Below are 23,485 nucleotides of genomic sequence, written 5' to 3'. Positions count from 1 at the left end.
GCAGAGCCGCGGCGTGGCTGCTGCCACCCCCCCCCCCCCCCCCCCGTCCCGCAGGACCCCTCCCACGAGCGGCATCGCTTCCGCTTCAGCCTGCCCTACCGCGCCGGGCCTTTCCCCACCCCCGACAGCCACCCAGGCTCCCGGCGCTCGGGCCCCAAACCCGGCTCGAGGGCGGAGGCCGAGCTCCCTGCTCCTCGCCTGGCGCCTGGCGGGGGTGGCAGGTCCCCTGCGCAGCCCCGGCCGGGCCTCTGCGGCGAGCGAGCCCCAAGCTAGCCACCCGGCCTGGCTTCCGAGGCCTGCCACGAGCGCATCTCCCGGGCCATCCGCTGGACCCCGACCTGCTAGCGGGGGGCCGAGGCTCTGCGCTCCCTGCTGGGGCTCTGCGCTCCCAGGAGCCAGTGCTGACACGCAAGGGCAGCGCCACCTGCAGGCAGGAAGTAAAACTGCAGGCAATTCAAAACTTGAATACTATCAAATAGAACGGAATGCATCCAACTGAATACATTTAAATGAAAGAATTATCCATAATTAAAAATGAATAACATTGAACGAAATGGAATAAATCAAATAAAATCAAATTAATAAAATTGAAGACAACCAAATGAAGCCAAACTAATTCAATATAAATATTAAGTCATCAAGGACGCTAATTCAGTGCTTCATTATTTCAAACATCGTCATCGGAATTTAAAAACCCACCATAGTAACAATTGATACATATTTATTATTGGTACAATTGCCTGGCAACAATTACTAGTGCCTTGAATTGCTTCCTTATTTACCCCGAGAAAACTGAAGAAAGTTGCCTCAAACTTTTGTTGTTTCCTTTGGGGATCCTTTTATTGTTTCAATGGCAACAGTCAAAACCGCGCCTTACAGCGATAGACTTGGCCCACAGCGACTGATTCAAAATATTGTTTATATTAAGATGAAATTGGGTGAATGCTTCTAAAGATATGCTGTAGAAAAAGCATTTTCCCTCACAATCTGGATGTTAAGATTATGAACTAAACTTTTTAAAAGGTGAAAAAATATACATTTGGAAAAATCATGTTATGTTATCAGCCCTGTTGATAAAATCAATTTTAATCATATTTTAATCAATTAATTAGTTTTAATTATCTAAAGCATTATTTCCTGAAATTTAATTCCAATTTTAGTTATAAACCTAATTCTGAAGCATTTAGTTTCATTCTGAAGTTATTTGGCTATCCTTTATGAAAATAATAAAATCATTTGTCAGGGTTATTATATAATTATAATAATGTTAGAAGATATGATTAAATTATGATACATAATATACAATTATAATACATAATTATATAATAACCTTAATATATATAATATAATAATTATACAATGTTACAATAATATTGTAACATTACAACAATCTAATGTATGATATTTATTGTTTAATGTTGTATAATGTTGATGATTTAAAAACTCATCAAGTATTTCATTGGCTATATTTGAAAGGAGAGAATTGAAGAGATGTTTAAATCTTATTGTTTGCTTGTGACCTGTAAAAGCAGGTGAAATTCTTATTCCCTTCTCCATTATATTGACTTTTTGACTTGAGGAATAATTATTATTATCAGGAGGAGTAATTAGAACTTTGTTCATCTTATTGAACTGCTTTATAGTGTACCATTCAGACTTTACCCAATAAAGAATATGAGGCCATTTCTCCAAGGTTAATATGGTTTGTTAATGGGGGCATGCAATTCCCATCAACAAAAAACATGTCTCCTTCACCAGCCTCCAAAGAAACATGTCTTGCCTCTTACTTACAAAGGGAATTGTCTCTTGTCTCTTATTAGACTGACAGCTCAACCATAGGATGTCCCCTGACAGACCTGATTGGTTGATATCCAGAGATGAGATGAATTTAGAGACCTCAAATTTTCCCTTATTACCTCATCACAAAGAGGTTGGATCTCTGCTCAGACCCAGAAACCAGCTGACTGCATCACGAGCCCAAGTCCTTACACATAATGGACTGAATAGTAGGGGTTACGTTGCTTATCCCTTCCAAAATCTTTCCCATGTACTGTTATTTTTGCTGTTGTTTGTAAGATCTATATGTGTCAGCAAACATTAGGAAACAGAGGTAGTGTCAATTAGTGGGGAATGAGTGAAGAAACTGTAATAGGTGAAAGTTGGTAAAGTAGTGAAGCAGAATGAGAAACATTAGAATTTTAGAGAAAAGTCCTCATCAATGTAGTAATTTATGTACAGTATGAAATGTGAGGTGTTTAATCAAGTCTCCTCTGTGTGGAAACCTAATGAAGTCTGTGCTGCACCAAGAGGCTTTCCCTTGAGAATTAGATACATTAAGCTTTAACTCCAGTGTGATGTGTCCAAACTCCTTCAATCCAGGAAGAATATCATCCTCTACTGATCATCCTACTCTTTCCCACATTCCAACCCCCAACTTAATCTTTTACTTTTCCCCCCAAATACATGTAAACACAATATCTTACATTAAAAAATTTTTTTTGTCTTGAATTTTCTTATCCTTCCCACTCAAGAAAAAAATTTACAAGTGTGATCATGTCAAATCTTTTCCCATAGTAATCCTTTTGTGGAAAGCAACTCAAATAGAAAAATAAATTAAGAAAGTGAAAAAAATATTTCTTTGGTCCGGATTCAGACTCCATCAGTTCTTTCTCTGGAAGTGAACAAAAAATTTTATTTTGAGTCTTTTGGGATTGTTTCGTATCATTATATTGCTGAGAATAACTAAGTTATACTTAGGGTTGTTAATCATATAATATTGCTGTCACTGTGTTCAATGGTTTCTTGATTCTGCTTTCTTCACTCTGCATCAGTTTATGTAAGTCTTTCCTGGTTTTTCTGATCTCCTCTGGCGTTTCATGAATTGTATCAGAATAGTAACCCATTACAATTATATAACACAATTTATTCAATTATTTCCCAATTGATGGGTATCTCTTCACTTTCCATTTCTTTGCCAGCACAAAAAGCTGCTTCATGTGTTTTTGTTCAGATAGGTCCTTTTTTCTTTTTGTTTTTTATCTCTTTGGGATACAAACCTAGCAATGGTATTGTGGGTTCAGGGGTATGGAGTCTTTTATAGCCCTTTAAGCATACTTCCAAATTGCTCTCTCTAAAATGGTTGAATCATATCACAACTCCCCCAATAGTTCATTAATGTCTCAATTTTCCCACATTCCCTTCAGATTTTCTCATTTTCCTTTTGTCATAATAGCCAATCTGAGAGGGGTGAGGTGCTACCTCAGAGCTGTCTTAATCTACACTTCTCTAATTAATAATCATCACCCTCCCCCAGAGAAAAAACACATTCCCCTTAAGCACATTCATTAAACTTCTCTGCACCATGTAAGAAATTATCTCTGGATGAAAGCCTTCCCACAGGGAATCCATATATGGCAACTCTGAAGAAAATTTCTCATATTTAGCAAGCTCTGAACTTCTTTTGAATGCCTTTCCTAATTGATGAGTGCTAAGATTTCTAATCAAAGAATCTAGGCTAACTAAAGGGAAAAGGAAATAAGATGGGGTTGGCTAGGGCAACTTTCATTTTCACCACCAAATCACTGTTCATCTATTCCTTCACCCAAGGTGTGATAATGCTATGGTTTCAAGTTATCCAGACTATTTTATAAAGATTCTAACATTATATGATGCATACAAGTACTTGGCATTCACCATGGCAGATTTCCTGTCCTATTTACTGGCAATTGTAGTGATGTTTGTGACAACAATCCAAGGGATTTTGGCAGTGAAGGAAATATTTCAATTGACCTTTGGGAAAGGCAAACAAAACAATGAAGATATGTTTTCAGTGATGTTATGAGGGTTTATTTAATAATTTATTTAGCAATAGTTTATATGGACCTAACAGGAAGGGCTGGAGGATTCCAAGATAGAATGAAGGAGCAGGAAGTAGGGCTTGTACTCTGAGAGGGACTCCATTAGTGGTTGGCACAAACTGTGGCTAGCCCTGGGAGATCTCAGAGTTAAGGAAAACCCTACATCCTGATTCCCTGGGATCCTGAGTGGTGGAGGCTTTCAGCAAGTGGACAAGTGGACAAGACCTGCAGAGTTGCACCAAGTGGATGAGGAGTTTGGGATCTGGTGGACAGCATCTCAAGCACACTCTCTCTATTTGGATACCTTGGACCACCTTGGTTCTTGGCATTCTGATCATCCTTGGATAACCGAGAGCCCCAAAGCCACCCTCAGCCCTTTAGCTGTGCTGGCCAAACCTGGCTGGAACCAGGTTTGAAGCAGCCTCCCAGAGACTCCAGTACTGTTCCTTTGGGCCCTGCCTGGCTTAGGACAATTAGATTTAGTGTAGACAAGTCCTCCCCTTGCCCTGTGATTTGTCCTTAAGGTTTCCTAGTGTAGAATCCTCTATCCATCGTTTATTTTGTTACTCTTAATTAATTAAACAGTTAAAACCCTTACCTTTGCCTGCTGGTTCCATAAACCCTGGCCTAGGGTGAGTTGGGTGACAGTTGGGGCCAAATGTCATTCCTGTGTTAAACCAGTGAACTCTGGTCTCCCCATCCTGGCGGTCCTGTCTCTCCCTCAAACCAGTGTGTGTACCCACAACCATTTAGGACACAATTTAACATCCCAGGCACCCCATCTTTTTTTTTTTTTTTTAACCCTTGTACTTCGGTGTATTGTCTCATAGGTGGAAGAGTGGTAAGGGTGTGCAATGGGGGTCAAGTGACTTGCTCAGGGTCACACAGCTGGGAAGTGGCTGAGGCCGGATTTGAACCTAGGACCTCCTGTCTCTAGGCCTGACTCTCACTCCACCGAGCTACCCAGCTGCCCTCTTGCCCTCACCCCATCTTTTAACAGTGATGAAGGAACAACTTAGGCTGATGGTAGAAATCAATAACAAGATTAAGCAGGGACATGCACTCAATGAACACACTATCCTACAGTTAGAGATCATAGAGAATACATACAAGCCTAAGGCCAAGGAAACTCCCAGATCTAAGATGGTGGACAGCTGTAGCCAGACAGATTTTGATATCAACGAGGCTACCCAGACTGAAAGTGGAACAGTTGCCCCTACCACTGGTGTCATTGATCCCAATTGTAGATCAGACCCAATTCGGACCAAATGGTGAACCTGTCAGCATGAAGACGTACAAAGCTTTTACGGCACAAGATTTAGGGGTGCTAAAGAGGAGGTTCCCCAAATATTTCCTGTCCCCATATAAATCAGCCAAGGAGTTAAAAAGGACCTTCAACCTTTTTAATCTTTCCTATCAGGATGTTGAATTTTTTTTAGATGAATTCTATACCTCCAGTGAAAAAGCCAAGTTCATTGCTGAAACAAGAGATAAACCAGATTTGGTTTTGTGGGAATGAAACAATAGATTTGACAGAACCTGAAAATATGAGAGCACTTTTGAAATGCAGAGCTGATTTACAAGAGGCTGTAAAAATACATGCTAAAAGACCTAATAATGGGTGGAACAAGTTTGAAAAAATGAGGCAGGCTGAGGATGAGCACCCAGGCTTGTTTTTAGACAGGCTCATAGAAAATTCACAAAATTTCATAGGCTTTAACAAAGACCAATCTGAGGAAGCTCTACCCCATATCAGATGCAAATTCATAAAGGGAACTAGCATCCCAATTCAAGTCTATTTTAAACAGAGTCATCCACAGTGGGAAGAATTGTCTCTAGAAGACATTAGAAAGCATGCAACCTATATTCATGAGTCCAAAAGCAAAGAACAACAAATTAAACATGAATTAGACTCAGAGAAGGACAGAACTATCCAGGAGTTAAAAAGACAGCTAAAAGAAGTCAGGAGAGACGAGGAACGCAAAGAATTTAGGAATTTTGCCTTGCAGACAGCCAGTGACCATGAATTTAATCAAAAAGAGAATTATTCCAGCCAAAAGAGATCTTATAACAAAGTTCCAAAGTGTTTTCTATGTAATAGGCCCAAACATTTAAGAATTGTAGATTCAGAACGCAAATAGATTTTTCCAAAGGCAGAGCTAGCAATCACCAGAAAAAGATTTATGTAAACAGCAAATTGGCTAGGAAGCTTCAAAAACAGAAGCTTATTGTCAACATGAGTGTAAATCTGTAACAAGCAAACCATCTTTGGAAGAAATGGAGAAATTTTTGAAGTTGGGAGCCAGGCCGAGAAATGCATGAAGGTTAATCTCTAATATATTTATGTCAAAAGAGAATAATGACTGTAGAGAGAGCAGAAAGCTCAAGAAGCAGAATGAGGCTCATGTTTTAATGATAGGCAATAGTAATGGAAATCAATACACCACACTAGAAAATAGAGACAAGTCCACTGCTGAATTAGGAATGGAAAATGAATTGAGGCAATTACACAAAGAAATTTATGGGGAGATAATCTCTTATGGAAAATACTGAGTTGTCACAGACTTCAATGGAAGGAGTGGAACAAAATGGCAGAGGATTAGCTACAAGTAATATAGACTTAAGGCTAACCAGCCAGAGAAGCTTTGTTGTAGGTAGCGAATTGAGAGCTATGCTGGACAAAGTGAGAAACCTAGGGAAAAGAATTGGTAACAGAACTAATCTGAGGGAACAGTGTTTTTCCAAAGAGAAAAATGTTACTTTGTTAAGGTTGACCCCAGATAGTGTAATGGAGAACCAAAGAGAAACACAGTTTCAAGCTCAAAAGTCTAAGTCAGAAATCCCCATAACATCCATGAGTAAGATAATATCCTGTCTAAACCCTGAAGCTCAAAGTTTCAAACCTAGAAACAAAGTAGCAGGTCTCCCAGTTTTAAAACAACCAGCCAAAGAAAAATTTCTTAAAGAGAGTGAACACTGCAAACCTCAGAATGTTGAGGGGCCGAGGGAGACAGACACCTTCTCTATGAACACAGGTAACACCCCAAATATCCCAAACTTAGAGCTAAAACTTCAATTAGTGATGAAAGGGGAGAAAAACACACCTAATTCTTTCCCTGAAACCATGAGAGGAAACTTACAAAGCCCTACAGTGAGGGGAGAAAAAGTTCAATTTCAATCTGTTGTTCAAGAGCAGCCATGTTTGTCAGTTTCTGAAGATTCCATTCTAGGCAGAGAAACTCAGCAGCAAGTGGGAGGGACAGAATCAAGCATTCAACAGGAAGTGTACATGGGGGTAGCCATTTTACAGGAAGTATCATCTCCTCCAGAATACCATATATCTCCTAATAGAGAGGCATTCGATTCTGAGATCATTACTGCACAGCCACAAATAGGAGAGAATCAAATACTTTTTTTGCACAAAAAAATCACTGAGCCATTGATCACAATAGAAATCAATGGTGAATCAGTTGAAGGGATCATTGATACAGGAGCAGATGTCTCAATTTGAAAAATGTCCCTAGGGTGATCAGTGTTGGTGTTCCTCCATCATCTGCAGCTAGGGAGAAAACAGATAGATACATTCACATCACATCATGAGGTTTTTCTCCAGTGTGGATTCTCTGACATTAAGCAGGTGTTGAACTATAGGTGAAAGTCTTCCCAAAGAGCTTACATTCATAGTTTTTCTCCAGTGTGGATTCTCTGATGTACAGCAAGACTGTCCCTCCGTATGAAAGCCTTTCCACATTGTTTACAATCATATGGTTTCATTCCAGTGTGAATTCTTTGATGTATAGCAAGTTGTGAGCTAAATGTGAAAGATTTTCCACATATTTTACAATCATAAGGTTTCTCTCCAGTGTGGATTCTCTGATGTACAACAAGACCGTCCCTTCGTGTGAAAGTCTTACCACACTGTTTACATTCCTATGGTTTCATTCCAGTGTGAATTCTTTGATGTGCAGCAAGCTGTGAGCTAAATGTGAAAGATTTTCCACATGTTTTACAATAATAAGGTTTCTCTCCAGTATGGATTCTCTGATGTACAGCAAGACCATCCCTCCGTGTGAAAGCCTTACCACATTGTTTACATTCATAAGGTTTCTCTCCAGTGTGGATTCTCTGATGTGTAGCAAGTTGGGAGCTAAATGTGAAAGCCTTTCCACATTGTTTACATTCATAAGGTTTCTCTCCAGTGTGGATTCTCAGATGTACAGCAAGACCATCCCTCCGTGTGAAAGCCTTACCACACTGTTTACATTCATATGGTTTAGTTCTAGTGTGAATTCTCTGGTGTTTAGCAATCTGTGAGTTCAACATGAAAGCCTTTCCACATTGTTTACATTAATATGGTTTAATTCCAGTGTGGATTCTCTGATGTGTAACAAGTTGGGAGCTAAATGTGAAAGATTTTCCACATTCTTTACAGTTATAAGGTTTCTCTCCAGTGTGGATTCTCTGATGTGTAGCAAGATAGCCCCTCTGTGTGAAAGTCTTTCCACACTGTTTACATTCATAAGGTTTCTCTCCAGTGTGGATTCTATGATGTTTAGCAAGATAGCCCCTCTGTGTGAAAGTCTTTCCACACTGTTTACATTCAAAAGGTTTCTCTCCAGTGTGGATTCTTTGATGTTCAACAAGACGGTTCTTCCGGGTGAAAGCCTTTTCACATTCTTTACATTCATAAATTTTCTTTTCAGTGTGAATTCTCTGAGGCCCAGCAAAACTGTAGCTAACTGTGAAAGCCATTCCACACTGTTTACCTTCAAAAGGTTTCTCTCCAGTATGGATTCTCTGATGTACAGCAAGACCATCCCTTCGTGTGAAAGCCTTTCCACATTGTTTACATTCATGTGGTTTTCTTCCAGTGTGAATTCTCTGATGTTCAGCAAGACTGCTCCTCTGTGTGAAAGACTTTCCACATTCTTTACAGTCATAAGGTTTCTCTCCAGTGTGTATTCTTTGATGTTCAGCAAGACTGCTCTTCTGTGTGAAAGCCTTTCCACATTGTTTACATTCATAAGGTTTCTCTCCAGTGTGGATTCTCAGATGTACAGCAAGACCGTCCCTTCGTGTGAAAGCCTTACCACACTGTTTACATTCATATGGTTTCATTCCAGTGTGCATTCTCTGGTGTTTAGCAAGTTGTGAGCTCAACATGAACGCCTTTCCACATTGTTTACATTCATATGGTTTAATTCCAGTGTGGATTCTCTGATGTGTAACAAGTTGTGAGCTAAATGTGAAAGACTTTCCACATTCTTTACAGTTATAAGGTTTCTCTCCAGTGTGGATTCTCCAATGTTTAGCAAGATTGCCCCTCTGTGTGAAAGCCTTTCCACACTGTTTACATTCATAAGGTTTCTCTCCAGTGTGGATTCTTTGATGTTCAACAAGACGGTCCCTCCGGGTGAAAGCTTTTTCACATTCTTTACATTCATAAAGTTTCTCTCCACTGTGGATTCTCTGATCTCGTGTACATTCAGAGTTCTGACTGAAGGCCTTCCCGTCTTTACTACTCACAGAAAGCTTCTCTCCAAGATTACTTTTTGGATGTCTAATGAGGCTGGAACACCAAGTGAAGGCCATTTCCTCTAGATTATCTTGATACATGGGTATTTCAGGAGGTTTCTCATAGGATTGAAGGAGTTCTGATTTTTCAAGGAAGTATTTGTTGTATTCATTAGTCTGATGATAAACATTTCCAGAGGTCATTTTCTTATATCGATTGAGGAGTGAATATTGTCTGAATTTCTCTGGAATTCTATTAAATTCACAGTCAGTATTTGGATTTTTATTTACCTTGATATCAGAGTCACAGCTTTCTCTCAAAATGAAGTCACAGGGACCCTCATTCATAAATCTTGGTTTACCAGATCCTTTCACAACAAGGCTCAGCTTTGTAGACATCTCCTTCACTTTAAAACTGGTTTCTGCATCTGTAGAAAACAAATGATGATATAAAACAGAAAGACACAACAAGTTCTTTCCTCTGATGACAGGAAGTCAAGGGATTTTTATTCTATTTCCCTAATTAAAAATGAGACTTTTCAAACTGAAGGAGGCAGAAAGTCTTTGAATACATCATTTGGTCATATCTGCGAATGGTTGATTTTGGAAATATTTCACATACAACACTGAAATCTTTTGATACACCTATGACACAGAGAAGTCCAGCACTGTAATCATACTTTACAATTTGGTCCATAAGCTCAGAATAGAGGAGTGACATGGCTAACCTCCCTGCAAAGAGCCTACAGTTCAAACCCTGTTATTGAGCATGTTGTGTCCATAGTACTAGACAGTTTTTCCCTACTACACTTTCTAACTTTCCTTTTAATGCCTCTTATTGATTATACTTATAATTTTGTCAGTCTCAGGTAATTTTCCTGATATTCCAGTCTGATTATTTTGGAAGCACTGCCATACCTCTGAATATTGCCCTTTCTGGGATCAGTCCTGATATATTCCAAGGGCCTGCTTCTTGGGCTCACTGCCTCAAGTCTTTCTCCAGTCCACTCAATCTTGCACACAGGTGTCACATTCATCATCCTAAAGTACACTTCTGATCATGTTACTCCTTCAAGAAACTCCCTTGCCTCCCCATCACCAGGATAAAATATAAGACTCTCTGTGTCTGGCTGTTAATGCCCTTCATCCTCTGACCCTTTCCTACCTTCCCATCATCCCTCAACTCAGTCCTCTCTACACATGCAATGATCAGTGGTATAGGACCCTTTTTGTCTCCTGACTAGGAAACACTATCCCAGGGTTTTTTTCTGGCTGCCCCTCAGGTTGATAATGCCCATATGGCTGCCCTGAAATCTTTCCTAAAATCTCTCATTCCAAACTCAGTCTTACCCAAGCCTCCTTAGCCCTGGGGCCTTCCCTCTCTGGATTAGCTCCAAAGTATCCTGGATATGGTGGGTTTGCACACAGCTGTTTGCATTTTGTCTTCCCCATTAGATAGGGATCTCCTTGAGAACAGGGCTTCTCCATTGCCTTTCTCTGTATTCCTGGGACTTACCACAGGGTCTGGCACATAGTAAGAGCTTAATAAATGCTGGTTGCCTTGAATAAACCTAGCAAAGAATTCATATTGAAAAGCCTACGGTCTTTCTGGATGCTTTCAGGAGAGTTCCATGCTGTGGTGTTACCAATAAAGACTTCTTAGAGGATCTTAGCATCATCACTGGAAAGGAACTGACAAGCCATGGAGCTTGACCCTCTCTTCCTTATTACAGATGAGGAAACTGAAGCTCAGAGGTTTAATTACTTGCCCAGGATCTCACTGCTAAACTTTGCAAACAAATTACAAGTCAGATCTGCCTGCCCCCAATCTAGCACTTCCTTCACTATAACATATAGAGGCCTCTTTGGATAATAGCCCTTATGTACCTGCTTTCATTTTACTCACCTGGAGAGAAGTTCCTTGTGCCTTTTTGTTCTAACAACCATGGAGCTTCCCCTTGCTGACAATTGGATATCAATTCTTCTCTGGGAACTGGCAGCCCTGGACATATCGAATAAATAGGGGATGAGGACAGAGAGAAATAGATAATTTAGCCCTTTTTAGGGAAAGGGGACAGGCAAGCAAGGACCACGGGATGATTTCCAGGTGGCCTCAAGGATGATTTCCATGGTATTCACTGTGGGGCAGAGATCATTAACGCCATTTGGAATCAGAAAATTTCACCCTCATTTTCCTCTTTCATAGAAGGATGGGCACATTCCACAGCTTCCACTAGCTAGAAATTAGAGGCAGCTGGCAGTGCAGGGGGAAGAGGTCTGATCACAGTCAGAAAGACAAGTTCTAATCAGCCTCTGATACATGGGAACTGGTTGGCCCTTTGGTAAGTCATTTAACCTCTATATGCCTCAGTTCCCTCAACTGTGAAATGAAGATGACAATAATGCCAAACTCACAGGAATGTTGTAAGATCACATGGTAAAAATTATAAAGTCCTTTAACCAGTTCAGCACATAAAGCAGATATATATATATATATATATATATATAGGGATGTTTATTCCCTTCCTTTCCTTTTCTATCATGTGGGATGGAATTTGAGGGAAGAATGATGATAAATGTGCTAGCCTAGGGAGAATTAGGGACCATAAGCTACCACTTTATACTTCTAAACAAGACCTCTCTAAAGACTAGAGTCAACCCAAAGACAGAGGGGCTGCCTTGGCAGGTAGAGGGTCAATGCCCATCTGCAAGAAAAAGCTAAATGGGTATGAGATTTTGCAGACAAAATTCAGGTCTAGTTAGAAAGTAAACTAAATGACCTCTGCGATTAGCTTCAAGACTGTGAATATGTAATACTCATTTGAGTTTTGACCTTAAACTACCTAAAATAGTAAGAGAGACAATTTCAGGAACAACAAAGCAATGTCTCAGTTTCCAGTCACATAATTCAAAAACCTTCTTCATGAAAACCGGGTAGCAGAAGGACCCTGTGGAGAGATCAGCACTTTTGTTTTTTCAATAATTGATAAAAGGCTCAAAATCCTACATATTGGGCACAGAATGAAGATATTCCTTTGATAGCAGATTATTCAGAGTTACCAGAAGAAATGGCCCTTACCCACAGAGAGCAGATTCTGCAAATTCTCCAGCATGACCTCCCTGTACAGCTTTTTCTGAGAATGGTCCAACATGCACCACTCCTCCTGGGTGAAGCCCACAGCCACATCCTGGAACGTTACTGACTCCTAAATCAGCAAAAGTCATGAGATTTAGAGCAGAGACTTCAGAATTCATCTAGTCTAACCCGCATCAACACACAGGAGGAAACTATAGCACACAAGGGATTTAGTCTAAACTCCTAACCTTGAATAGCATCAGAGCCAGCACTGGAGACCAGTCATTCAGAGCCTAATGGAATATTGAGAAAGCATTTGTATCTGAAGTGAGGATCATGTTGGAATAGTAAAACCTGGAGAAATGTCTTACTCTCAAATGCTTCTCCTTATGGAATCAGGGAGATGGTATGTGATCTCTGAGTAAAGTATGAGATTCTGTGCAGGAGAAAGAGAGAAGATGATCTGAAATTCCTCCTTATCACAAGTGTCAGAACTGATCTGGTAAGAACATTTTAGGAAGAGTTTGTGAGAAGGTGGCAAGTACTGTGTATTCTGGGGAAAAAAACCATTACCAGTCATTAATGAGAAAAGAATAAAGAAAAAGGAATTATCTACTTAGTTTCCTAAAAAGATGAAAGACTTTTATCTAGATTGTAAGAAACAGTGGTCTTGTGAAGAGCTCAATGGAAAACCACAGTGAAGCAGGAAGGTATTTTATTAAGATGTTCTTTCAAGAGCAGGTGTCCAACAAGTAGGCACACACCTGGCTTGGCATAGCAAGCTTTTATTCCATATACCTGGTCACAGAGTCCTACCCTCCTTTCTCCATTGGCTGGGTACTAGAGGTATACAACTTCCCAACACACCTATGATGTGTTCTTCTCTAGTCTTGTTTCTCCCTCTGTGTCATACATCGCATGTGCATTTAAATAAGCTCACTGTACCTTAAGGGCACATAATTTAATATTCATAGGTTTGCTGAGCATACCTGTTATTCCCTTTTTCATAGGGGGTGGGAGAATTGGGTGGAGATTTTCCTAAAGGCTGCAAATCACCACACTTCCTTTATTGAAAAAAGTCACATAATCTATTTTCTACAGGAATGAAACATAAAAAGGATTCTTAAGAGATACATGGGATCAGATACTGTTTCCATCCAAGTGAAGAAGAGATATCCAGTGTCATATTGAGGGTTTGAGGAAAAATTGGGTTTGATGTGCCTTAGCCAAAACATTTTACATTTTATGTCTTTGCTTTGTGATTAATTTCATTTGCTAATGGCATATATTCATTCATTTTTAATATTTAATTACATAGAAAGAAGAGTAATTATGATGGGAAAAGGAGAAATTGTTCTTTTATTAAAAATATAATATTTTATTGCCTGAGGTTAGGGATTGAGCTTATTCATAAGAAAGACAACTGACAACATAACAATTAAAATTCTGGAGAGAACAAATTTCTTCATTTTAAATTAACTAATTGATCAAGACATTCTAATGTGGTCAGTTTACTCTCTCCACAATACAAAAGGTAGAAAAAAAGACACTTCTCTCCTCTAGTACAGGTCTCTCCCTCTTCCTTTCCCCACCCTCTCTCTCCATATATAAATATAAATATATAAATATATAAATATATATATATCCCTCAGCTCACCACTCATTCCTTTCCCTGGACATCCCAAGAATTCGCTGATTCATAAATAGCCACTGAAGAGGGGACTTAGAGGCTTCAACTCCTCCCTCATTATTTCATTACAGGAGAAGCAGGACTTTATCCATATAAGGAAGATAACCAGTTCAAACTTTACCCAGACTTGTGGCTGACCTAGCATGCTCTCAAAATGGTTCAAGGTTCACCATGGCTTGCCAACTCTGCTCTTAGTGTTTTTATCTGAACAAAAGAAGGCAAGTTCCAACCTAGTTCCATAGCCTTGGCAAGGGGAGGATGGCAGCAGAGTGGAAGTCTGGGGTTTGGTCCTTGGGTGGGAGGGGCTAAAGGGGAAATTTTTCCACAAGAATGTCACAATTTAGTATTAATTTTCAATTACAATTCATTTATGAAAAACAAGTGATCTAACCAAGGAGAATGAGTTAAGAGGCAGATTGAGGGAAAACTGACAAGAGAGTAGCCAGATCTGGTAAAACTATGCTACCTAGAAGGGTTCGTCCTAGTTTCCAACCTGCTCCATGGAAAACAGATGGTACACACTTTTTTTTCTATTTTTTCAATGATATACTCATACCACCAGCAACAAAATTTAAATAAACAAATGCAAAAAAAAGCATGTGCAAAATGACAAACTTCACAATTTTTATAATTTCTTTCAAATATGTAAATTGTATGTGTGCTTACAAAAATATCCTCTGCTTCTGACTTCCCATTGAATGTTTTACTTTGATACGTTTTTCTCTTGATTTTGTAGCTTTTTTAAGAAAATTTATCATACAATGCATTTATTATTCTTATTCTCTTTTCATCTATTTCCCTCATTTTCTTAATATTTTCAATATTTGTCATTTCTAATAACATAATATAATCCATTACATTAAAATAATCTAATCTATTCAAGCATTTCTCCCAATCACTGCATTTATTTTATTTCCAATTCTTTTGTAATTACTAACAAAACTTCCACGAATATTTTAATACAGCTCTTCACACAGCTTTCTGCCCTCTTAATAATGCCCTTAGAACCTAAACCTAGGAATGGGATCCCTAGGTAAATGAGCATGAATGGTTTTACACCACTTAATGTATATTTCCATCTTGTTTTCTAAAAACAACTCGCAGTTGCTCTAGCAATGTAATATGAGGCCTATTTCTCCATGTTACTATCAGCATTTAATTTGATCAAATTAACCAGTCTGGTTCCATTAACACACATTACCAGGACCAGAGTTAGCTAGATTGGTCCTTAGGCAGACATAATCTGTTGCCAGGACCATAATCTTTCCAAAACCAAGTCTTTCCAACTTCATCATTCCCAGTAGAACTTTTCCAATGCCAAAACTACACAAGAACACTGTGTTGCCTCCACAGTACGGTGAATGTTAAAGTAAGATTTTTGCAGAATATCTATGCTCTCTAAACCAATATTGTCCCACCAGAAACTATGTTTAGATTATGTATTTGCTCAGACTGAGATCTACAGCTTTCCTCATGCAAGTATGTGGGGACATGTTATACTTGGTACTGGATGCTTTTCCATTTCAGTTTCTTCCATTTCTGGCACAATGATGGGATTCACTTCTCCAGAGGTTCTATCATTTTGGAATAATTCTCTTTCATTAAGATAATTCTCCTTCACTTATTCATCATGTTGATATCTTCCTTACAACATATGATTTATCTTCTGCTTGTAATCTATAGTTCACTTTAAGCTTCCTACATTTCTATTAGGAAATTTCTGAACAATAAATAATTTAATACTTTCCCATCTCATTTTGTAGATTCATAAGAATTTACAAAATGTTCCTTTTCACTAGAGTTGCCTGAATTATACCAGGATATGAGGCACAGAGGTCAAGAGGAGAGACTATCTCTATGCCATTCCTGGACTTTTAAGACACATGGCCATCACTTACTGATTAATTGTGTCAGTCTTGGGTAGAAGAATAGATGATAGCGTACCTATCTATCTGGTACCTGAACTGGCTTATTCAGGCAGAGCTACCAAAGACCTGGAAAATTCATCAACATAGTGTATGTGGGAGCAGACAGTGCTGATCTTAAGAGTTCACAATGATAAACAAGCAGTGATGGAGCCCACAGAGGCTTTGTAAAAAGAGACATCACTGGTAACTTGGTGGGAGAAATTTTAGCCAAGCTGAGGGGTCTGAAGCCACATGAGAAAGTTCTGAAAAGAACTCTGGAGCCAGCCAATAGGAACAGAGTAAAGCCCAGCTCATGCCCTTTGCTAATAACTGTGGCTCTGAAGAACTCCAGGATCTTTGCCAACAAATCCCCAAATGGGGTCACAAATAGTCAAACACAATTGAAATGACTAAATGAAAACAAACACACAAGAATAAATAACTACACACAGAATAGGTGATCTCCAGATGGGAGGGACCCCCATGTTTTTCATCTACCCCACATATGGGTCATTTTCTTGAACGGATACAAAAACTGTCACGGACCTCTCCGGCTCCTGTGTTGCCTCCATCTGGCTGTTCTCGGCAAGTGTCAACCTTAGAACCAAACAAGCAACATTTACTTGGCTCTACAGTAACCCTTGACACAAGGACAATGACGATTCTCCCAACAGGAATAAATGACTCCATACTGAGAGGGCTGGTGGCAAACAGCTGAGAGCACAGAGCCATCTCTGAACCCCTTTCCAGGCTTCTTACCCTTCCTCCCCTCCACTTCCTCTCTGACTCAGGGACACTGACCTCCTGGCTGATCTATGACCAGGACTCTGCCTCTTCTCACTCTGTCCCTTTCCAATGACTGTCTCTTATACTGGAGTGTCTTCCCTCCTCCTCTGGGCCTCCTGGCTTCCTTTCCATCTCAGGTCAAATCTCACCTTCTAAAAACAAGCTTTTCCTGACCCTTAAATCTGCTCAGTCCTTCCTTCTCAGAGGGCTCCCATCTATACTGCATTTGGCTTTTCTAGACATAGATGCTCACATGGTTTCTTCCTATAAGATAGTGTAATTTTATGTCTTTCTTTTGCATCCTCAGGAGGTTAGCACAGTGCTTGGCACAGAGCAGCCATTTGCTCAATGCATATTGACTAGATCTAAGAAATGGTAAGGAGGGGGATTTAGGAAGAAAATTTGTGCTCTGATGACATCACTGCAAAGGATACCTTCAGTCTAACAGGATGGAGCTTCCCTAATTCTCCTGGATTCCACCTTGGGTGAAGCTGGTCAGGGCTGGATATGGACTGCACTCACCTGAGATGGGGGTTTCTGGGTCTCAGGCATCCCTCTCTGGTGCCACAGTCTCTCCTTGGGCTAGGCCTTGGTGCTCTTCAGGGAGAAGGATACTCAAGGTGGAGAGACTTTCTCTTTGCATACCTATACAGAATTACAGATGGTGAAGTCTCAGAGGAGATCAAAAGGTCCTACCCCTGTCCTCAGGGGAAACTCTACCCATATGAGGGGAATAGGGAGGGACAGGCTTAGAAATAAAGTTGGACTGAACAGGAAGACTTCCCACCCTCACTAATTTCATCTTTGGCCCCATCCACCTCCCCTATCCTCCTACAGAGACCCAAGAGGCAGAAGGGGCTTGGGATACCAGACAGGATTAAACCAGGCAGAACCTCAATGACCCCTGACTCTGATCTCCTTCTGATTCTATGGGTGGGATATGAAGGTTGGGCAAATGTAACCCAGGGGCAAAAGCAGGGATGGTACTCACCTTTGGGAAGTGATGAGGAGCCTAGATATATAGCATGGGCAGGGAGCAAGCCCAGAAGGCAAGTCTGCTCCTGGCATAACTGGCAGATGTTGGTCAAGAGGTCATATGGGAAAGATGAGGCCCAAAGAAAAGGGAAGGGTGCAAGGAGGAGTACTACTTCAGGCCTATACCTGAACATGCAGAGCTGACTTCCAGAAGACAAGAGAGAATTTAAGGTTTAAGAGAAGAAGCAATCACACCTAGGGGCAGAAGAACCTCAGGATCTTATCTACCCCTACTTCCTAAATCTTGCCCTCAAACTCCACCCCAGGGTAGAACCGCACTTAGGCCACACACACCAGTCCAATCCTTGATGAGATCTCCCTTCCCCAATCTGTCCACCATCTTTTCCCCTTTCTCCTTTACCATGCTCTCCAGTGTGGATTGTCTCATGTTCAATAAGATTGGAGACATGTGTGAAAGCCTTTCCACAATGTTTATAGTCAAAATGTTTCTCTTCAGTATGGATTCTCTGATGTTCAGCAAGATTGTCTTTCTCTTCCAAAACCTTTCCACATTGTTTAAATTCATAAGGTTCCTTTCTATTGTGGACTCCTTTATGTTTAGTAAGACTAGAGCTCTTTGTGAAAGTCTTTCCACACTGATGACATTCATAAGGTTTCTCTCCACTGTGGATTCTCTGATGAGCAGCAAGTGTGAAGCTCTTTGCAAAAGCCTTTCCACATTGATCCCATTCATAAGGTTTCTCACCAGTGTGGAGTCTCTTCCGTGTTTGTCCCTTTTCAAGGGTTGGACAGACACAGAGACAGACAGACACACTCACTCACAGCCCCGCGCTGGCACGTACACTCCCCGCTGCGCCCACGCACTGATACCCACCTCAGCACCCTCATTCTCGCGCGCACCCAGCTGTGGAGGGAAACCAAACTTCCCGTCCCTCCATCCAAACGCACCCGGGACCCGGACATACCCAGCATGCCCCAGGGCTGCCATGGGAGGAGGGGCCGCGGTGTGCGTGACGCCACGACAAGGCATTCTGGGAGATGCAGTTCTCCCGTCTCGAGGCCCCTCCCCTGAGTTTAGCGCCCTGGTGGGGGAGGGGCGGGGCCTGTGGCGGAATAACCGGGGCGGTTCCTTCCGGGATGTCTCCCGGGTCTCTGGGTGGCGGACAGCTACTGGCAGGGTCTGTGGGCCCTTTCAGCCCCAGCCCGGGGTTACGGGAGGAGAAACTGAGCTCCGTAAAGGGACAAACGAGATCCTTTGGGGGCGTCCCTCCGCCGGTTCAGCCGCTTCTGGGCTGAGGATCCGCGAAGCCTTTTCCCTGGGCGCGGACCAAGGCGCTGAGCTCCTGAGGGGAGAAACCGCCGCCTCCCAGGAGGGGGAAGAGAGAAACAGGGAAGGAGATGGCGGGCGAGGGGGAGGCCCGAGCCGTGGCACGGACCCTGGCCAAGCTCTCAGGATTCACCGAGGCGTGGTTCCAAGGCAGAAGAGCGGCAACGGCCGGACTTACCCAGGGTCCCCCAGCTAGGAAGTGTCTGAGCAGCATTTGAACCCAGGACCCAGGACTTCCCCTCTCCAGACCTGGCTCTGGCGGCCCCGAGCCACCTAGCTGCCCCCTGCTATTTGGAATTAAAATATGGTGTGAGGGGGGCAGTGGATGGAGAACCAGGCGTGGAGGCAGGAGCCATCCTCAGACACCTCCTTGCTGTGTGACCCTGGGTCAGTCACTTACCCCCAAGTGCCTAGCCTTTACCTTAATTCCAAGACAGAAGAGAAGCTTAAAAAAAGAATTCGAGGAGAAGAAGATGTGACCGAGAAGGGAAGGGTCAGATCAGGAGGCGAAGGAGGACAAGTTTCTATGGGGTAAAGGCTATGCGGCTATATGAATGACGTGTGTAAAATTACAGCTGGAAACTCGGGGCTCCTGAAGGTGGGGGTGGGGGTGGGGCGGAATGCGAAGCTGCTTATCCGAAAGGCCTCGGGAAAATGCAAAGCGGAATCAGTGGAAGTAATTCTGGGTAAGGAAATTTGAAAGTTTGATAGTAAGTTTTGTTTCACGTTTCTAACTCCAAATATCGTTTCTGATAAAATGGAATTGGGTAAACCTTTGTCAAGAAACTAGAAAAGCAGCTTCACTCGTCATCTGGAGGTTGTTAGATTGTGAATTAAATTGTAAAATTTGGGAAAATCATGTCATTTTATCAGTCCTATTAATTGTGTGTTTTAATATTCTGAAGCATTTCTTTGTGGTGGCAAAAATGTGGGAAATGAGGGGTGTAAAGAGCAGGAACTGAAAACTGGAAATAGATAATATTTGTAATCACCAGCCTGCTGATTTCAGCAAGTGGACAGCTCCTCCCTTTACTCCTAGCTAAGGAAGTGAATAGAATCCTAACTGACAACAGGATGTGATCTGTATCTTTTGGTAACTTAGGTATAATGTCTTCTTAGAGATAATGATTACTCCCAACTGACTGCGAGGAAAACTAGATCTTAATTATATTAATGTTGATGGTGAACAAATGTTGCTGTTCAGCCTCTTTAAGTCTTCCAGTGAGAGCAGCTCCTTAACTGTCACCCTACACTGAGAGAATCCTGAAGCTTGGAAATCAGGTTGGAAGATAGATCTTATTTCTCAGCAACTGATTTAATAGATGATAACAGGAATGATTAAGTTGAATCAGGTTTGAAGGAAAGTGGGATCAGGAGAGAGATTTTAAGGAAGTACCTGAGCTAACTAACTAAATAATAAATCTTCAGCAATCCCCAGAAGGAAGCCACAAACGGAAGCTGTCAGCCTGGTTGGCCTGGCAACCAAGGGACTAGCTCAAGTTGCTGGCTCTTTGACTTGGCTAGCTTTGTAATATTAGTAGATCTTCAGTAGTGGTCTTCTTGATGATGTTATAAAATGATCTGAGTGATGAGAGTAGGTTATTCACTCTTAGCAGTACATGATGAATGAACCTGAGTAAGTGTCCCTAAAGAGTAACAGCTAACCCTGGCTTAGGAAGCAGCTTCTGAGTTTGACTGGAGAACTTTCCCTTTCCACCCTTTGCCTCCCTCCTTAACTCACAAGTGAGTCACTTGGCTTAGGGCTGAGCTCCTATTTATAGGGGTGCTCTAACAGTCTTTTCCAGTCTCATGCCAGCTCTGGGAATTCGAAAATCTGAACCCCCAACTGGCAACAGTTTGCCAAAGATGGCTTCCTGCAAAAACTACTTACAGGGGATGTCCTTTGATTGGGGAATGGCTATATGTGGGGAGCCAATAAGAGAAACAGTCTCAAATAGATAAAAATCTGAGACTCCTCTTTTGACTCCTTTTCTGATCCACACCTTTCCTTATTGAAAAGCTTTAAGTTCCTAGCAAAACAACAGTTAAGAGGTTAACAACTTCTCTCCAAGACTAAAGACAGAAATTAAGCAAAAAGCTGCCTGGGCTCTGAATCTGTTTCTAGACAAGTCAAGGTCGAAACTGGACAAAATTTAGACAAAACCTCCTCTAGTGGGGGCTATTTGTCCCTGAGAAAGTATTCCCAGATTTAGCTTTCAATAATGGGCCAGCCAAAATTCAGCTTTGGCCTTGTTCTATTCTGAAGTCAAATGAGATTTTTTTTGTGTTTTTATATGATATAATTTGTAACTTCTGCGCATCTGCGAAGTTTCGGAGGGGGTTCTTTTCTGTGAAATGAGTCTTGAAATATATATAATGAACTCCATGCTCCTGGAGACAGAGCTGGAACTATGATATGAAAGATCTTCCGTGTCCATTACTTTATCAACTAAGCCATCCTTATCAGATTATGTGAAGATGATAAATAGATCTTGAGAGCTGAACAGGTTGTGGTGGCCCTTCTGTACTCTGACTTCTAAGAACAAGAAGTGCCCTTTGATGCCACCTTCCTGCCAGGCCTCTGCCTCACTCACTCCCCAGCTCCCACCCAGGCCTGCTCTCCTCCCTCGGGCAGCTCTCCTCAGCCAGCCTAGTCCCCTCCCCTAACACCCCTCTCTCGCCATCTTTGTGCCAGCCCCTCCTGGGAAGCCCAGTCCTGTCTGTCACCCTCCATTCCCCATCACCTACCACTGAGGCTCTTCTATAGCCTGTGGGGAATGACTTTCAGAAGGGAATGTAGGGGAGAACCTCAGTGACTGCCCTGGAGGCCACATTTGGTGTCACGATATAAAGGTACAAAGTGTCCTCAGCAGCACCTCCCCTCCTCCTGGACCTTCAGGAGAATTCAGGGGACCGTCCCACTTCTTTTACTCTGTCTAATGAGGCTCAAAGAGCCTTGCAAATGCTGACCAACTCCTGAGGCAGGAAGCAGAACCTGTGTGCTCTGGCCGGGAACAGGGAGCTTTGCTGGAGATCTCCTTAAAAACCTGGGCCTTCAGACTCCCTATTCCAGCCCCCAGAAGGGACTTCCTGGCCTCCCTCCTCCTCCTGTCTCTCTCCCCACCCCAGTACAAACCTTGCCTTCTCCCAGCTCTCCCCCTGCCATGTGCCCCTCCTTGTTTAAGCCTCCCCTTCTGTGTCACACTCAGGGCCGAGTCTGGGTTCCAGAAGACCCAGAAGGGCTGGGAAGTGTCCCAGGACACATTTGAACCCAGAACTCTGCTCTCTGGGCCAGGCTCTCCCCACTGAGCAATCTGGCTGCCCTGGACTAAGCTGCTTCCCAGAGCCTTTCTTCTGCATCCCTCCTTGTACATCCAGGCCCACCCCTGCTGCTCTGTTGCCCAGGGTCCTCTCTCCCCTGCAGGCTGGGCCCCAGAACTTACCTCTCCTCCAGCCAGAAACATTTCCCCCCTGGGCCTGCCTCCACGCTGGCCTCGCTACCCACCCTGTACCAGGAAGAGGCCTTTCTCTGTGCCTTGTCAGAGCCCATCTTGGCAAACCAGGACTTTGTCTTCCAAAGGGAAGTGGGGGGCAGGGAGGCACTTTGGGGACACAATTTCCTGGGCTTGGGGGGGTCCTCAGGGCATGGATGGCCCCCTATAAGGATAAAAAATAATTATGACTGCTATAAATATAAAAATTAGTAATTTAATTAAAGCCATGCTGATAAAGTCATTAGACCACACACTTGTAAGAATTCAAAACTGCCGCCCCAGCCATTATTACCTCGCGTCTCTTCCTGAGTTTGCTGGCCAAGAGGCCACTCCCCCCTAACCCAGGAGATTTAAACTTCTGTGTGGAGACGTAGGCATTCCCACGCCCAAAGAACCGGAAACGGAAACCCGTTGGACCACGGGAAATATAGTTTGATAATTTCCACGTGTCCATAGAAAATATATATACTTTTAGATGGCATCTCCCAAATTTCATTCTTACAATTCCCCCTGAGGTCCGGCAAAAAAAAAAAGGTTAGCCCTTTTTCTTCACTGGACCTGTAAAAATAGACAACTTCTAAAATTTAGGAATTTGGGGATAAAAGGAATAGATGAACAAATGGTTAAAATTAGCTGCATTGACAAAAAACCAATTTGGGGGCAGTCCCCTATTGGTATAACAGTGTACAATTAAAACAATATATACAATTCAATTTTCACTCCCCATAGTTCAATCAACTGCACCCCAAAGTTCAAAATTTGGTCTTCATGGTACAGTGAAGGCTTTTCAGACATCTTCATGGTGTCTTCACCAAACAGGTTCGTCGTCTGGATTCTG

At 42.0% G+C, this 23,485-nt stretch overlaps 3 protein-coding genes across 3 annotated transcripts in view; 2 read left to right on the top strand and 1 right to left on the bottom strand.

Annotated features, from left to right (window-relative positions):
* Window positions 1-499, top strand: part of LOC123240695 — a 44,070-nt gene extending 43,571 nt beyond the window's left edge. The window contains exon 8 of the mRNA XM_044668415.1: window positions 5-499. Within this exon, the coding sequence (XP_044524350.1) occupies window positions 5-499 (495 nt within the window). The remainder of the gene's footprint in view (window positions 1-4) is intronic.
* Window positions 500-8,045: 7,546 nt separating this feature from the next.
* On the bottom strand, window positions 8,046-18,789 carry LOC123240694 (zinc finger protein 383-like). Its single transcript, XM_044668414.1, has 5 exons — window positions 18,649-18,789; window positions 16,591-16,641; window positions 12,451-12,577; window positions 8,660-9,799; window positions 8,046-8,491 (listed from the first exon to the last, which is right to left on the bottom strand). The coding sequence occupies exons 1-5, from the start codon at window positions 18,787-18,789 to the stop codon at window positions 8,205-8,207; spliced, it is 1,746 nt and encodes a 581-aa protein (XP_044524349.1). The 3' UTR covers window positions 8,046-8,204.
* A 23-nt stretch (window positions 18,790-18,812) lies between these two features.
* The window catches only part of LOC123240693 (zinc finger protein 420-like), a 38,020-nt gene continuing 33,347 nt past the window's right edge, over window positions 18,813-23,485 (top strand). The window contains exons 1-2 of the mRNA XM_044668412.1: window positions 18,813-19,314; window positions 19,729-19,839. Of these exons, the coding sequence (XP_044524347.1) occupies window positions 18,813-19,314; window positions 19,729-19,839 (613 nt within the window). The remainder of the gene's footprint in view (window positions 19,315-19,728; window positions 19,840-23,485) is intronic.

This window comes from Gracilinanus agilis, chromosome 3 (assembly GCF_016433145.1).
Source record: "Gracilinanus agilis isolate LMUSP501 chromosome 3, AgileGrace, whole genome shotgun sequence".
Classification (NCBI taxonomy): Eukaryota; Metazoa; Chordata; class Mammalia; order Didelphimorphia; family Didelphidae; genus Gracilinanus; species Gracilinanus agilis.
This window is presented reverse-complemented; position numbering and strand designations above follow the sequence as displayed.